At 36.5% G+C, this 17,770-nt stretch overlaps 1 protein-coding gene across 7 annotated transcripts in view; it reads left to right on the forward strand.

The window, feature by feature from the left end:
- LOC149788420 (IQ motif and SEC7 domain-containing protein 1-like) overlaps positions 1-17,770 on the forward strand; it is a 237,157-nt gene that overhangs the window by 127,530 nt on the left and 91,857 nt on the right. Inside the window, exon 1 of one of the 7 annotated variants that reach the window (XM_089974395.1) lies at positions 11,797-12,006. The exons of the other annotated variants lie outside the window; for them this stretch is intronic. Coding sequence (XP_089830521.1) covers positions 11,969-12,006 — 38 coding nt within the window. The 5' untranslated portion in view covers positions 11,797-11,968. Of the gene's footprint in view, positions 1-11,796; positions 12,007-17,770 lie in introns of those variants that run through there. 7 annotated transcript variants of the gene reach the window in all.

Consider the following 17,770-nt stretch of genomic DNA (forward strand, 5'->3'; position numbering starts at 1 on the left):
AACAAACAACATAGAGCCTTATCGGAGATGCATTATGCTATGGCAGATCAGGATCTTTGTTGCAGTTTGACACAGCTTATAAGCAAATATATACAGTACTGTTTTTATTGACATAATACTATCAGTGCAACTTTTGGTAAATTTATTCCTACTCATTAATGTTATTTTAAGTCTGTTTCTAGGTAGTTCTTGTAGTTATGCATAATGTTTTATTGAGAAAATAAAAAGTTAAACACTTATCCTTTAATTTTTTTTTACAAAGTTACTTGAAGAGTGTATTTGTTAAACACTACGAATGATGGTATAGCAAGACATTTTGGTCCACCACCACACTCGCTCACTACTAAGCTTAATTATGGGGACCCCTCATAGTTCAAAAATAGTACTTTCATGAGAATTTTGGACTCCAAAAAATTACGACTGACTACCACTACTACTAGTTGGGTATTTTATGGATTTTCATTCCTTCACTATCAACTTGCTAAGTTTGAAAATACTTCTGTGTAGTCCTCCCCTTGAGTGGACTGAGAATAATTTTCAAAAAGGGTCTTTGTTTAAAATTGCTTGTTGATTTTGCATAAAATGGTAACATTTCTCAATTTTCACACTGAGTGGCCAAGTGGTCTAAAGCGCTCTCCATTACAGATCACTGCCATCTCACCTCTGTCAGAGCTGGTTCGAGTCTCGGATTCAGCCAGTGTCGGTATGTGAGAAAGCTTGCCAGTAGCTTCTTGTGAGTCGGTGGTTCTTTCCGAGGTTTTCCTGGGTTCTTCCTCCACCATTAATACTGGCTGCCATGTATAGCCTATCGTGTCCTGAAAAATGGTATTAAACACCACAACAACAAAAAAAATCACTCTGAAAAAGTGTATTGTATTTACTGGAAAATTGTATTAAGTCTCCCCCATTCTGAGCCTGACTGCACTCTGTGCTATGGACTGCTAGAGGGGGAGGAAGAGGAGCAAGTGTAATGAGAAAGTTCAGGATCATCCACAATTTTGACCTGTAGTGTTTACCAGCCTCCACATGTTACCTTATCTCCAGTACAGGAGGTCATGAAAAACATAAATTTGCACTCAACAAGCTCTGCAGACAAAATCAGGAATGTTGTATTGATCCAGCTCTTAATCCAGCAGCAGAAGATTGGATTTTGAGACATTTTTCCAGATTTTTGTGATTGGGAATGGAACCTACCATTATTTAAGGAAAAAGTAATCAGTTGGAAATGTACTTCTCAGGAGTAAGTTTGTTGAAATTGGGAATTCTGCATAATTTTAAAATATTTTACATGTATTTTGGGATTTTGGTCCATTTAGAGCGGGATTGCAGCCTTTTTGTGGCACCAAATGATCTATAAGGAATCCATTTTTTTCCATCAGAATTTTTGATGCTTGATAAAAAGAGGGTAAAGATAATGTTGACAATTATCTCCATTTAGTAAAATCTGCAGAAGAATAAGGCATGTGTATAAGAGTCCTATCACTATAAGGCACTGCCTATCCCCATAATACAACAGAGGCATGTGCATACACTAGCCCCTTTCTATAAAGTACATTATTTTACCAGCTTTTAGCACCACTGAGGTATACATATACAATGGTCCCTCAGCATAAAAAATCAGTTTGCTGTCTTTCCCCATATAATACCACTGGCTTGTGAATACAATGGTCCCTCACTATAAAACATCAGTGTGCTGTCTTCCCCCATATAATACCACAGACTTGTGAATACAATGGTCCCTCAGCATAAAAAAAATCAGTTTACTGTCTTTCCCCGTATAATACTACAGGCTTGTGAATACAATGGTTCCTCAGCATAAAACATGAGTGTGCTGTCTTCCCCCATATAATACTACAGGCTTGTGAATACAATGGATCCTCACTATAAAAAATCAGTTTGCTGTCTTCCCCTATATAATACTACAGGCTTGTGAATACAATGGTCCCTCAGTATAAAAAATCAGTGTGCTGTCTTCCCCCATATAACACTACAGGCTTGTGAATACAATGGTTCCTCAGCATAAAACATCAGTTTACTGTCTTCCCCCATATAATACTACAGGCTTGTGAATACAATGGTCCCTCACTATAAAACATCAGTGTGCTGTCTTCCCCCATATAATACCACAGGTTTGTGAATACAATGGTCCCTCAGCATAAAAAATCAGTTTACTGTCTTTCCCCATATAATACTACAGGCTTGTGAATACAATGGTTCCTCAGTATAAAACATCAGTTTACTGTCTTCCCCCATATAATACTACAGGCTTGTGAATACAATGGTCCCTCACTATAAAACATCAGTGTGCTGTCTTCCCCCATATAATACTACAGGCTTGTGAATACAATGGATCCTCACTATAAAAAATCAGTTTGCTGTCTTCCCCCATATAATACTACAGGCTTGTGAATACAATGGTCCCTCAGCGTAAAAAATCAATGTGCTGTCTTCCCCCATATAACACTACAGGCTTGTGAATACAATGGATCCTCAGTATAAAACATCAGTGTGCTGTCTTCCCCCATATAATACCACAGGCTTGTGAATACAATGGTCCCTCAGTATAAAACATCAGTGTGCTGTCTGCCCCCATATAATACTACAGGCTTGTGAATACGATGGTTCCTCACTTTAAAACATCAGTTTACTGTCTATTCCTATATAATACCACTGGCTTGTGAATACAATGGTCCCTCACCATAAAACATCAGTTTACTGTCTACGCCCATTTAATACCACAGGTGTGTGAATACCATGGTTCCTCACATTAAAACATCAGTTTGACACCAATTTACTGTCTACCCCAATATAATACCACAAGTGTGCAAATACAATGGTTCCTTGCTATAAAGCACATCAGTTTACTGCCTACTTGTCACAATAAAGCAGTTAGTATACTACCTACCTCTCACAATAAAGCACATTAGTTTACTGCAGACCCCTAACAATAAAGCACCAGTTTACTGCCTGCCCACTTGTAACACCAGCATGATCATGTATCCCATATACTGTGTAGCATGCTTTTACATTTGCTTCTTAATTTCCTTATGAGAACCAGTTATAATTGTGTTACATGTAATTCAGTACCTTACATTGATGTTTTTAGGCAGTATTGTGATGCAGCCTTCTTGGAACATTCTTCAATAAAATGTGGCCTCACAGCAGGGTCAGTTGTATGGCTCCTGGCATGAACACCTCCAAGGAGAGGGGGGACTGCCATGTCCTAACAATGCCAGTTTACCACATCAGTGTGGAAGCCTAGAATCTTTTTGGCTAATTTTGCTCAATTCCATTAAGCATTCACTGTAGTTGTTGGAAAAACAATGATAATTACATCTTTTTCACCCATGCATATCTTAATATAATTATTTAAATATGAGAGTATGTACAAATTTATTGATTTAAATGTCTCAGTTAGCTAATATTCATACCCAGAAAAGTTTTTTGTCGAAGTCTTTTACAGTGTATTGAATGGATTGCATTTTACATTTGGAAATATGTTTGTCACTTGCATGTTCATAGTGGTTAATTGACATGGACTGCAATGAACTGATTCGAGTCTAGTTGCAAGTTTTTTTTCTCTGATTTCACTTGTATTTTCAAATGTTGTTTATCAAAATGATTTAATTCAAAATTTTAATTATTTTCTGTCTATCATTTTCCCATGGAAATAATAAATTCTCCCTTTCTCTGTAAAGTGGCATGCAGTTTAATAGCAATAAATGAGGATCATAATACAAAGATGCAGTCAGATTTTGTAAATGCCAGTTGTTTGCAGTATCTGTGTGTCACTTTTGCTTTGTTCAATCAATGCATTATTGATGCCTCCTGCCCACTCAGTTTCATATTCAGGAATTGGGCTTAATTGTTAAATTAGGGATGACAAATAGCACAAGGCTTTGGCAGTATGGTGGGTTGGCTGAATTGTTGTCCGATATTTTCCATTTTATAATGACTTTATTCTTCAGACAGATATTGTAAAAATTCAGTACATTTCACTTGTAACATAATTAATTATGGACTCCACACAAATATTGCCACATGAGTAGCAAATTGTTTTCATACAGGCATAATTATGAACTATACATAAATATTATCACATGACTCAAATTGTTCTCATACAGGCATAATTATGGATTATACATAAATATTATCACATGACTCAAATTGTTCTCATACAGGCATAATTATGGACTCTACATAAATATTGCCCCATGTATAACAGTCAGACTGTTCTCGTACAAACAGGATTTTTTTTTACATCTTCGTAATGTTGTTATTTTGAGTGCTCAAGACAAAGTTGATATGTAAAGTTTCAGTTTGGGTTTTAATGACATTTTTTATCCATTATTATTATGTGAGCTAAGTTCCTTTACAAGGGATACATTGAGGGAGCCAGCCTGAGTGTGTTTTGAACCTGTGACCCTTGGATTATATGTCTGATGCTATAGCAGTTGAGTAACTGATTCTCCAGTTGACATGTAAAACTTGAGAGCCAGATAATTTTACTTATCATTCATAGCAAGGATGCATACTTGATGCCCTGATCCCTTTATGTATCATTCATTGTAAGAATACATACTTGATGCCCTGATCCCTTTATGTATCTTTGATAGTAAGGATGTGTACTTGATGCCCTGATCCCTTTATGTATCTTTGATAGCAAGGATATGTACTTGATGCCCTGATCCCTTTATGCATCTTTGATAGCAAGGATCATTCATAGCAAGGATGCATACTTGATGCCCTGATCCCTTTATGTATCATTCATAGTAAGGATGTGTACTTGATGCCTTGATCCCTTTATGTATCATTGGTAGTAAGGATGTGTACTTGATGCCCTGTTCCTTTATGTATCATTCATAGCAAGGATGCATACTTGATGTCCTGATCCCTTTATGTATCTTTGATAGTAAGGATGTGTACTTGATGCCCTGATCCCTTTATGTATCATTGATAGTAAGGATGTGTACTTGATGCCCTGATCCCTTTATGTATCATTCATAGTAAGGATATGTACTTGATGCCCTGATCCCTTTATGTATCATTGATAGTAAGGATGCATACTTGATGCCCTGATCCCTTTATGTATCATTCATAGTAAGGATGTGTACTTGATGCCCTGATCCCTTTATGTATCATTCATAGTAAGGTTGTGTACTTGATGCCCTAATATGTATCTTTGATAGTAAGGATGTGTACTTGATGCCCTGATCCCTTTATGCATCTTTGATAGCAAGGATATGTACTTGATGCCCTGATCCCTTTATGTATCTTTGATAGCAAGGATATGTACTTGATGCCCTGATCCCTTTATGTATCTTTGATAGCAAGGATGTGTACTTGATGCCCTGATCCCTTTATGTATCATTCATAGTAAGGATGTGTACTTGATGCCCTGATCCCTTTATGTATCATTCATAGTAAGGATGTATACTTGATGCCCAGATCCCTTTATGTATCATTGATAGTAAGGATGTGTACTTGATGCCCAGATCCCTTTATGTATCATTCATAGCAAGGATGCATACTTGATGCCCTGATTCCTTTTATGTATCATTCAGCCCTGATCCCTTTATGTATCACTCATAGCAAGGATGCATACTTGATGCCCTGATCCCTTTATGTATCATTGGTAGTAAGGATGTGTACTTGATGCCCTGTTCCTTTATGTATCATTCATAGCAAGGATGCATACTTGATGCCCTGATCCCTTTATGTATTATTTGTATTATTCATAGTAAGGATGTGTACTTGATGCCTTGATCCCTTTATGTATCATTGGTAGTAAGGATGTGTACTTGATGCCCTGTTCCTTTATGTATCATTCATAGTAAGGATGCATACTTGATGCCCTGATCCCTTTATGTATCTTTGATAGTAAGGATGTGTACTTGATGCCCAGATCCCTTTATGTATCATTGATAGTAAGGATATGTACTTGATGCCCTGATCCCTTTATGTATCATTCATAGTAAGGATGTGTACTTGATGCCCTGATCCCTTTATGTATCATTCATAGTAAGGATATGTACTTGATGCCCTGATCCCTTTATGTATCTTTGATAGCAAGGATATGTACTTGATGCCCTGATCCCTTTATGCATCTTTGATAGCAAGGATCATTCATAGCAAGGATGCATACTTGGTGCCCTGATCCCTTTATGTATCATTCATAGTAAGGATGTGTACTTGATGCCTTGATCCCTTTATGTATCATTGGTAGTAAGGATGTGTACTTGATGCCCTGTTCCTTTATGTATCATTCATAGCAAGGATGCATACTTGATGTCCTGATCCCTTTATGTATCTTTGATAGTAAGGATGTGTACTTGATGCCCTGATCCCTTTATGTATCATTGATAGTAAGGATGTGTACTTGATGCCCTGATCCCTTTATGTATCATTCATAGTAAGGATATGTACTTGATGCCCTGATCCCTTTATGTATCATTGATAGTAAGGATGCATACTTGATGCCCTGATCCCTTTATGTATCATTCATAGTAAGGATGTGTACTTGATGCCCTGATCCCTTTATGTATCATTCATAGTAAGGTTGTGTACTTGATGCCCTAATATGTATCTTTGATAGTAAGGATGTGTACTTGATGCCCTGATCCCTTTATGCATCTTTGATAGCAAGGATATGTACTTGATGCCCTGATCCCTTTATGTATCTTTGATAGCAAGGATATGTACTTGATGCCCTGATCCCTTTATGTATCTTTGATAGCAAGGATGTGTACTTGATGCCCTGATCCCTTTATGTATCATTCATAGTAAGGATGTGTACTTGATGCCCTGATCCCTTTATGTATCATTCATAGTAAGGATGTATACTTGATGCCCAGATCCCTTTATGTATCATTGATAGTAAGGATGTGTACTTGATGCCCAGATCCCTTTATGTATCATTCATAGCAAGGATGCATACTTGATGCCCTGATCCCTTTATGTATCATTCAGCCCTGATCCCTTTATGTATCACTCATAGCAAGGATGCATACTTGATGCCCTGATCCCTTTATGTATCATTGGTAGTAAGGATGTGTACTTGATGCCCTGTTCCTTTATGTATCATTCATAGCAAGGATGCATACTTGATGCCCTGATCCCTTTATGTATTATTTGTATTATTCATAGTAAGGATGTGTACTTGATGCCTTGATCCCTTTATGTATCATTGGTAGTAAGGATGTGTACTTGATGCCCTGTTCCTTTATGTATCATTCATAGTAAGGATGCATACTTGATGCCCTGATCCCTTTATGTATCTTTGATAGTAAGGATGTGTACTTGATGCCCAGATCCCTTTATGTATCATTGATAGTAAGGATATGTACTTGATGCCCTGATCCCTTTATGTATCATTCATAGTAAGGATGTGTACTTGATGCCCTGATCCCTTTATGTATCATTCATAGTAAGGATGTGTACTTGATGCCCTGATCCCTTTATGTATCATTCATTGTAAGGATGTGTACTTGATACCCTGATCCTTTTATGTATCATACATTGTAAGGATGCACACTTGAGGTCCTGATCTGTTTATGTATCATTCGTAGTAAAGATATGTACTTAATGTCCTGATCTTGTATGTATCATTCATAGTAAGAATGCATACTTGATTCCCTGATCCTTCATGTATCATTCATAGTAAGAATGTGTACTTGATTCCCTGATCCTTTATGTATCATTGATAGTAAGGTTGTGTACTTGATGCCCTGATCCCTTTATGTATTATTCATAGTAAGGATGCATACTTGATGCCCTAATCCCTTTATATATCATTCATAGTAAGAATGCATACTTGATTCCCTGATCCTTTACGTATCATTCATAATAAGAATGTGTACTTGAGGTCCTAATCCTTTATGTATTATTCATAATAAGGATGTATACTTGATTCCCTGATCCCTTAATTATTGGTCCTAAACATCGTTCAGTTCTATTAAAACTGATAACATTGATGTAATTTCCCCAGTCTGACTTGAAACCCTGCAATTTTTCGCTTGTGTACAAATTAATCCATGTTCTTTGGCAACATCCATTAGTCAACCAGTTTCATTTGAAAGCTGGAACACAAGATTTGATGACACCACCATTGTAAACATAAGAAGTCAACACCGTGCTCAGTCTGATTGTCTTCAGCCCAGGTTCACACAGAGTATTTGAGTGATCCAGCTGATCACCAATAATCACCAGTCTTGTTTTTATCTATAAAGACATTTTCTTCACAGATCCACTTAAAAAAGCAAGTTTGCCTCTCTTCATTCCCTCTTGAATCAATTTGTGTGCCATGTGAATATGTTGTTTTTAGATCTGACCTGAGAAAAGGTCGAAGTGACCCTTCACATTAAACCTTGCTGGCTTGACTACTAAAATTGTAATGTACAATGTATTCAATTTTAATGTTCAATGCTTACTCAGAATTTGACACATTTCAGTATCACACCACTACTTTTGGAGTACTCCTCAAAAAGAACGAGTTACAAGTGACTTCATTGACTGAATTAAGGAATGGCAGCTCTTAATTCTAAATCATATAAACCAAACTTCTTGATTATTTCAAAGAACTGCTTGTGTCAGATAGCTTTTTAATAAATCAGAAGAGTGGTGAAGTTCATGAATGATAAACAGCAGCATTTAGACTTGAAAAGACCTTTGAAAATGTAACCTTGGTTAATTTTTTTGTTGCATTTGATTCTGTACATTGTTGTAGTTGTTGTAGGGTTTAACACCATTTTTCAGCACATGATAGGCTATACATGGCGGCCAGTATAATTGGTGGAGGAAGAATCCTGGAAAACCCTGGGAAGAACTGACCCTCGAGAAGCTACTGGGAGGCTTTCTCACGTACCCATGTTAGCCGAGCCTGTGACTCGAACTCACGCAGACAGAGTTGAGATGGCAGTGATCCATAATGGTGAGCACTTTAAACCACTCGGCCACTTGGGGCCCCCGATTCAATACATGTGCTTTCCTTGTTGAAATATAATCTTTCAGTGCATAAATTTGAGTTTGGTGAAAATGGTTTGAAGCAAAATTTATCTTTCAGTGACACTCTAACCATTGTATTTATGTCAGAAGTAAAAAAGATCAGGACACTCAGTTGTATTACATGTGAGGAGCAAAGATGCCTTGATGTGTATGGATATGGTACACAACTGAATTGAAGACAATGAAACTTGAATATGGATAAACATGGTAGATAATTACTAGTGGTGTGGATAAAGGCAAATTATAATTTGATCATGTGGACCTTGATATTGGCTGAAAAATGCAATTTGATCATGTGGACCTTGATATTGGCTGAAAATCATTTACTTGTACAGCAGTGCCATCTTAGGAATTTTTTATTATTGCACTTCATGCTGAGGAGTCATATCGACAAGGAGACAATGGACATCTTGCCATATTAACTCCTATGTTTATATGGCCATTTTGTTGTGATAAATGCCATTAGGCAAGTAAAGATGTAGCAACATGGCCATGATTGACACTTGAATCATGCCTAGAGATTGGTTTGTTTTGTCCTCGTATCTCAGCAGCATATTTTGGCCACCTTATTGGAGGACCAGTCTGTATTTTATTCACATACTTAAAATTTACTCATTATACTCATTTTCCATAAAATCAGTAATGTGTGCTGAATGGTTCAGGTAAATCGCCAATAATGACCAACCCCTTACCCCTCATGTGTCATAACTGAATGAAACCCCAAACCTCAGACATGCAAAGTGAATATGTTACCACACCAACAGCCAAACCATGTGTTCTAATTTGCTCTGTTGTTACTCTTATCCTAATATTGTCAAACTTGTATATATAACTTTTGGATTTACAAATGTCCGACACAAATATTGACCATTTTTAATTCATCCAGTATTAGTTTACTTTCTTATATCTGAATGGTCAATTGAGCATCAACTTGTGTCAGAATGTAAACATTTGTTAGCACTTCGTAGATTGTGGGTCTTTTGTGTGCATATAATTTAAGATGGCCAAAAGCACATTGCATTGCATAGTGGATTGTTTTCCCCCAAAATGGATCAAACAATGTATCACATCACTCTATACACTTGACATAATATGTGGTGAAATTTTACATGAATATAGTCAGCTCTTCTGACTGCCAGGGTTGCCGCTGATAGTTGTTGTATTTTTGCCTGCAGTTAATAAGGTTAAAACGAAGGTCATTACATACCATCTATTCTTGCTTTTAAGTAGGATACAACTACAAAACAGCATAGGCCCTAATCCTCCCTCACATAATGCACCAACATATCAGGGTCGATTTTGTTTGTTCTGCTGATTATTCCTAGCAAGCTAAATAGACCCAGATCTACTAGGTGATTACGTGATGGCAGATCTTTGTCTGTGCAGTTTGTAGTTGGACCCGATATATAAGTGATTATTAACTAAACCAGTAATTATTATTAGTCACATTGTCTCAGTGTGTTTGTGTTTTGGGATTTTTAATGTAGCATTAGCAATTTGAGTCATATCGCTACAACATCTGCAGTGTGGCAGTTTATAGTGATGTCTAGCACTGGAATCATGTCCCACCCAGTCACATTATCCCGGCACCAGGCTGACTAGCCCTAACACTAACCTCTTAATGTTGAAGGCCAAGTGAGGCAGCTGATAGTACCATTTTTATAAGTCTCTCTATTGACTCTCCTGGGGTTTGAATCAGTGGCCTCCTGCATCTGTGATGGACTCTCTAACCACTTTAGGCACTAGAGCAGTCCACATTGTTTTACATATTTCAGCTATACTGCATATATCAGAAGTTCATTCAGTTTGAAGATAATTCCATAATTAAGTCTTTACATCTTATATAAATTTATATCTATGAAGATTATTGGCATAACAAGATTCCATTGGTTTACTAGCCCATAGTTTTGAGGGAATATAATAAATATGACAGCCTCAGGAAAGGACAGTGATAGATTTTCATAATTCACCATCTCTTTTAGGTTTGTGTTTTTGGTCTCCAGTCATAAGGATTTCACTTTTGTGTTTCAAGAGAATTCAAAGTTCAGATGTAAATTGGATTAATCCTGGCCATAGGTATGTATATTGTTTATTCTGCAGGCTGCATCAGATGAGGCATGAGGAAGGGAGGGTGGGAAGGCTGTATTTATATTATTGTTGCAGCAGCTGGCCAGCCGGTGTGTATTAAGTGGTGGGTGTATTGATTATTGTTCCCATAATGGCAACCAGTCTTCTCAACTACTATGTGGCGGTTCAATATTATTGACTTGCTCATTCCATATATTTTGAGATTGCTAATGGAGCCAGAAGCAAGAAGCTGTTAAAGGTCGTATACGACTTGATTCTCTGAGCTAAATGGTTACATGTTAACCAAGTGAAAGTGACAGTACAGAGACTTATGAAAAATGCAGGTATAATTCTGCTGCCAGATATATTGTCTGGATTGTAATCAGTGTTCAGCTAGGGTGCAAGCTTGGCTGAATTTTGGCAGTTTCATTTGCGGTGTGAGAGTAGGTGGAGCACCATGGCATAGGAGGACCTATTCGTTCTTTGAAGGGAGATTATGTATTAGTTTGTCAGACTGACCTTCACTAAGGTGCCATAATTCTGAAGGAATATTTCTATTGTGCTTTCTGTATGGTTTATTACTGGTTTGTGATACAGTATTTTATGTTCACACCTTATATAAGCAATAAAAGTGCAACAGGATGCTGGGAAGAGGTGTCTTTATCAGTGGTAGTGTTTGTATAAATTAGCCTGTTATTCTAGGACAAAAATAGCAAGGATTTCATTATCATTATTACAGTTATCCTGCTGGAAAAATTTAGAGTACAATATATCTATATATATATATGTGTGTTTAGTTAATGGCTACATCTTGGCTTGGTCACATGCTAATGTTAATTATGTCTGGCTGTGGAATAACGTAGTAACCATTGGCACACAGTGAAGGTCATCCACAAGTATGGATTTAGCAGGAAGAAAAAGGGGCAGCTATATCAGGTAAGCATCATTGTTAAGACAGGGTTTCAACAGAACTCTGAAGAATGTGCGTGAAATTTTTTTGATCAGATCTTTGGAAAACCATCACAGATTGTAACTGCAAGATTATGCCAAGTATACTGGGGGATTTCGAGACTGGTTTTTTGCAAAACTTAGAAAAGGGTCACACCCTCAGTAAATGATTAATGTGTCAGTGAATTCTGCTAAGAATGAACTATGGGTTTGGAGTTTTTGTTTTTTTCTCTTACAACAAATTACATAATTGTAAACCTGATTCTTGTAAGAAGGAATGAAAACAGTGCCGGATCACCCACACACTAAGCATATGCTTAGTGCACCAGCCCAACAGGGGCACTAGAAAAAATTCAAATTGTTGAAGATAAAATTGAATGAATTACATGTGACCATTTCGATCTGCATGTGAGTATTTTGATTTGGAATGATGGAAGAACTGGTATTTTTTTCCTTTTTAGCTTTTAATATTGCTTTTTATTTTAGTTTCACATTGGTGGGGGGGAACCATAATATTTTGAGTGCTTTGGGCCCATGAAGGCCTTAATCCGGCACTCCATGAAAAGTATAGTACATGTACTAGACTGACATTAAAATTTAATTGGTATGTGGTTGTGCAGGAGTCTGCAATATTCTCCATTAATTTCTAAAGGTTAAAAGTCAGTACAAAATGCTTTAATACTCATCAGCATCATTGACTTAATCTTTCATTTAAATTGATCCTAAATTTTTGATTATCAAAAATATATCTTTATTTTAAATGAAAGATTGGGTCCATTTTTAGTTTCTTAATACATTTGTTATATTAAATATTTCACGACCTATATAAACATATTCTGCTAATTGCTATGATTTTGTTTTGGAAGAAAAAAAAATCAGATTTAAAATAGTTATATTAAATGGTGATTCGTCATCACATCTGAAGTTTTCCGTGTCCAGTTGGCATAACTATTTAGATTTTAAATCTGAGGTTTGATTTTCTTCCTAAACAAATATATGGTAATTGACAAAAATACATTTGAGTTGACTGAAATATTTAATTAAAACTTTGTGAACATTTTTTAAAAGTTGCACATGTTACACAACTGAAAGAGTCTAGGTGACCCGCACAGTTTCACAAAGTGTGGGCCATCAAAGTTGTACCTGTAAACATGCAGTTAGGTAAATATTGACACTTACCTAGGTTATCAGATTGGACAGCAGCTCATTCTTTTATTGTGCAATAGTTACTTGACATATGCTATACCCAACTGAGATGTCACTTTAAACTGGGTCCAGCATAACTTCACAGGTGACAAATTTACTTCAGTATTACATTCTTTTGATAAGGCTGGAGCAAGAAAGAGCAGTGACATACATCGCTTTGATCTTTTATTCAGAAAAAAAAACCCACATGAACTATCTTGTTCTGACATTCTCCATGTGAGGGAATTACCTCTAGTCCTTTTTTATGGGGTAATCATTATTATCAGGTGAATTGTTTTGAATCTGTTTTTTAAATTCAGAATAAACCAGTAATATTTAAGAAAACAATTGAAGTATATAAAAAGGCACAGACTTTAGTTACATTTGGGTTTTTTTTGGTATGAAATATTGCATGTGGACTTTTGTGTTGTTTAAATCCAGTCATAACCACTCAGTCCCAGTTACTAATTAATACTTGTTCCTGGAGCCAAACTATCATGACATAAAATATGAATATGGCTTAGATTATATCAGAAATGGTTAATTTGACATATCAGGCCCATCCTGATTTCATCTGTTTGTCTCCAGTGTACATGACAAGTTAGGTTCTCACCAGTTGACCCAGCCATTACACCAGATGACTCTATCGTCCCCAATTGCTGCAGATAATGTGTCATCAAGTAGAAAGAGAAGACAAATGTTACCTTTCAATCACTCCTTTCATTTGGCCAAGGGATGGCTGTGTAACGGTTGGGCCAGCTTCAAAAAAGGCCAGCAAAGGGAGATAAGTTGTATGTGAATAATGAGAGTAAAGTGACACCAGAAACAGGCTGGATACAGAAGGAAGGTCATAATTTTGAGGGAATTTACTGCATCACCTTTCCAGTTTACGTACTCTGTTCACTAGGACCAAGATGTAAGTGATGTTGGTTTTATTTACTTTACTAATTCTAGTAATGCAGTAAATACAGCCTTCTTTTACACAGCTTGTTACTGTCCCACACAACCACACACATTCTTTGGAATATTGCTTTTTAGATAGTTTAAGATAAATGTAGGGTTTTTATTTATACATTGGTTACTACCAATTGTCATTTCTTTGCCCAACTGACCCACTGTCGAAATTTCATGACATCTGATAAATGTTCATTGTGAAACAGGTCAGAGCTGCCAACAGGTCCATGAACTGTTGTGACAAAAAAATTCAGTAATGTTGAAATGTTGCTAATTCTTACCCTACCTGTCACCTACTACATGGTATGCATGCTAATTAACCATTGTCACCCCATAATTAATCCCATTGTTAGTAGCCTGCTACCAAGTACTGATAGCCAATAGCAATCATGGCTCAGGTTTACATCAGATGCCTTCCTAATGTTTACTGGATTACATAATTGTTTTAAAAGCATAGGTTTAATATTAATGTGATATTTCAACCCATCTGAGGTTAATTTAGTAAATTCTCCATTTGTGTTGATAAACAGAGGGAAGTGATGGTTGTGGAATCAAAGAAAAAAAGTCCAACAGACATTTGACTTAATATGACCAAGAAACAATCAGTGGTTAAGATATGACCAGGCACTGGATCTTATGGTTTACCAGGTGTGCAGAGAAAAACTTGCAAAGAGGGAAATAAGAACGTGCATTTTCACAGTGGGCATATGTAGAACAGTTCTGCGGTATGCCATACAATGTCCAGCATTTCCATGCTCATAGGACTTTGAAGCAAAAGGATGTTTTCTTGAAGTGTGGTCAGTCTGTCTACATACCAAACAGTCTGTTTGTCTCTGTCTGTCTGTCTGTCTGTCAACCACTCACCCCCCTACATACCTAAGACAACTTCAAGTTATCTGATATTCTTTGATGACCTTTTGATATATATTTCCTTGAAAATACAAAATGCCTGAAACGATATATCATGATACATGTATAATAATACTGCTATTTTTTTCTTCACCAACATTAGAACATCTGGAACTAGCTTTGAGCACACCAATGTCTTTTATTAGGCTTAACTTAGTTACTAAAATGGTGGCTTCTGCATATGAGCTAGTGAAGAACCCAAGTGTGAAGAGTTTTGTTTGAAATAATTTTTCATGAAAAAGGGAGTTTAGCACTAATACAATTGACAAAACTGTCGCTGTGTGTAATATGTGGAAAACAGAAATCAAGCATGAAGGCAGTATGACAAACATCCTGACTCATTTACGGCATCACCATCCATTAGTACTTTCTGAAAGTACTGTGCCACAGAGTGATACAACCTCTGATGCAACAGCTGAAGGTTCCACTAAAAGTATATGTATTGTTTCAAATCGATAACCAAAGATTGCAGATATGCTAGGTGCAAAGACTAAATACAAATCTTCATCACCAAGGTCCACAGCTATCACTCATGCCATTGCGAGTTTCATTGTTTATGATTTGCAGCCGTACAGTGTTGTATCAAACAAAAATTCTTTTAACATTGCATTGGTGCTTGATCCACAATATGTTGTGCCACCTAATTATCTCAGATATAATGTATTTACATGACTGTACCTTAATATCTCCTTTGTAAACACAATGAAATCTGGACTTGATTGATTCACCTAAGAAGGCTAGGACACATAAACAAGTTTCTCTAGAAAAATGTTAATTTGCTAATTCTTTGTTTCAAAGACAGCTAAATAAGCTGACATCTTCCAATTTTGTCCAGTTGTAAAAGACTTTGTTTTATGTAGTCACATTAAATATTTTGTGTTCTTTCTTTTATTGGAGAAAATTGACAGTGCTGCCAAGTCATAGATGAAAACAAGGGGTAGTTACATTAGTGATCAAATTATATTATTAGTTTAATTTTGATAATCTAGTAGGGGCCCCAAGTGGTCAAGTGGTCTAAAGCACTTTCCGTTACGGATCACTGCCATCTCACCTCTGTCTGCATGGGTTTGAGTCTCGGATTCGGCCAATGTGGGTATGTGAGAAAGCTTGCCAGTAGATTCTCGTGGGTCGGTGGTTCCTTCCGGGGTTCTTCCTCCACCATTAATACTGGCCGCCATGTATAGCCTATCGTGTGCTGAAAAATGGCGTTAAACCCTACAACAACAACAGCATTGATAGTCTAGTCATCCAAATTAGGCTCTTCTGTGATTTTATTGCTGCTGCCTGTTAAGTAATTAGTATTTCAGGTTCAAACCAAGAAAGGTTTGGAATCGCTGATTTTATTAATTTACTATATTAATCATTTGTCTAATCAAAGTAGGATATTTATCAATGTGATAATTTGTGATTATGTTTAGTTTTTCTTGTGTTTATCCCTTGTCATGACTGTACTGCAAGAAATGAATCTTTAGACCATTTTGATTTGAAGACTTTCTAATCAGGCAAATAATTCTGTAACTCTTTTCCTGTATTTTGTTTCTTGCTTGTAGAAGTTTTCACATGTTGATATATTTATTGTTGTCTAAACAAGTGATGTGATTATTAGTTACTGGGTGTTTTGGTGGAATTAAAAGCAAGATGGTTTCATTTTCTTCTTCATATTTTATTAAATGCAAGGAAATTGCTTGCTCATTATTGCAGTACAAAATATGCAAAATCAACATTAAAGTCATAAATGCTATCAATGACCAGTATGTATTGGTATGTATTGCAGTACAGACATGCCATATTGCAATATATTGCAATACATTTTTTCCTGGCAGTACTCACCCCTAGAAAATATTAGAAGCTCACTCTGACCCTCTGGTAAAATCCGTAATGAGACCCCTATAATTACATGTAATTGCCATGGTATTGACACACATCATTATAATATACCATATCTCTCATTTTCTTTGATTGGTTGTTTGTAGTACTTCAATAAGAATCACTGCACCAACAAAAGAGAATTTCTTTTGCAATACCCAAAAGGTTTGCAGTTGGGAAGGGGGAGGGGAAACCCACTTGAAATCAGTGCATTGAACAACCCTCATTACAAGCCTCAGGCATATTTGATTTTAACCTGACAACCTGACTTGACAAGTGGGTCAGTCTGTATGAAAGTGGAATTTAATTGTGTGGAAGATTGTACAAACCTGCTTAACCTTTCTCTGGTTGTTGTTTGAACAGATAAGTACAGGATGTATTGCAGTCAATGACTTATCTTTAACCAGATGTCTTCAAATGGCTATCCAAATATCAATCAAATTACAATTTTCAGAGGTCATTTTACAGATGTGGGTGGAAGAAGAGGGGTCAAGCAGTACTTTTATGGAGATTATTGGAGTGGGAGAAACAACTCTTTGATTGAGAACTTGTCCAAAGCAAGTCTTCTTGTGATCTCAGATTTATTATTGCTGAAAATGGAGATATATCTGCATGCTATTAGGGGCCAGGTAGTCTGTGTTGTGGTAAACACCGGAATCCCTGGTTGCATGTTCATTATATTCAGACAAAATTTGTTCCAACATCTTACAGTTCTGAAGCATTAAGGGCGTTTTATGTTTCTTCTCAAATGAATTATATTGTATTCAAGGGATTGGGCTGGAAAGTGTGTCTGTACCTAAATTACAGGTGAGTATTCCCAGGTGTACTGAGGAGTTTG

The sequence above is a fragment of the Sinohyriopsis cumingii genome, chromosome 11 (assembly GCF_028554795.1).
Source record: "Sinohyriopsis cumingii isolate HCF-2022 chromosome 11, ASM2855479v2, whole genome shotgun sequence".
Lineage (NCBI taxonomy): Eukaryota > Metazoa > Mollusca > Bivalvia > Unionida > Unionidae > Sinohyriopsis > Sinohyriopsis cumingii.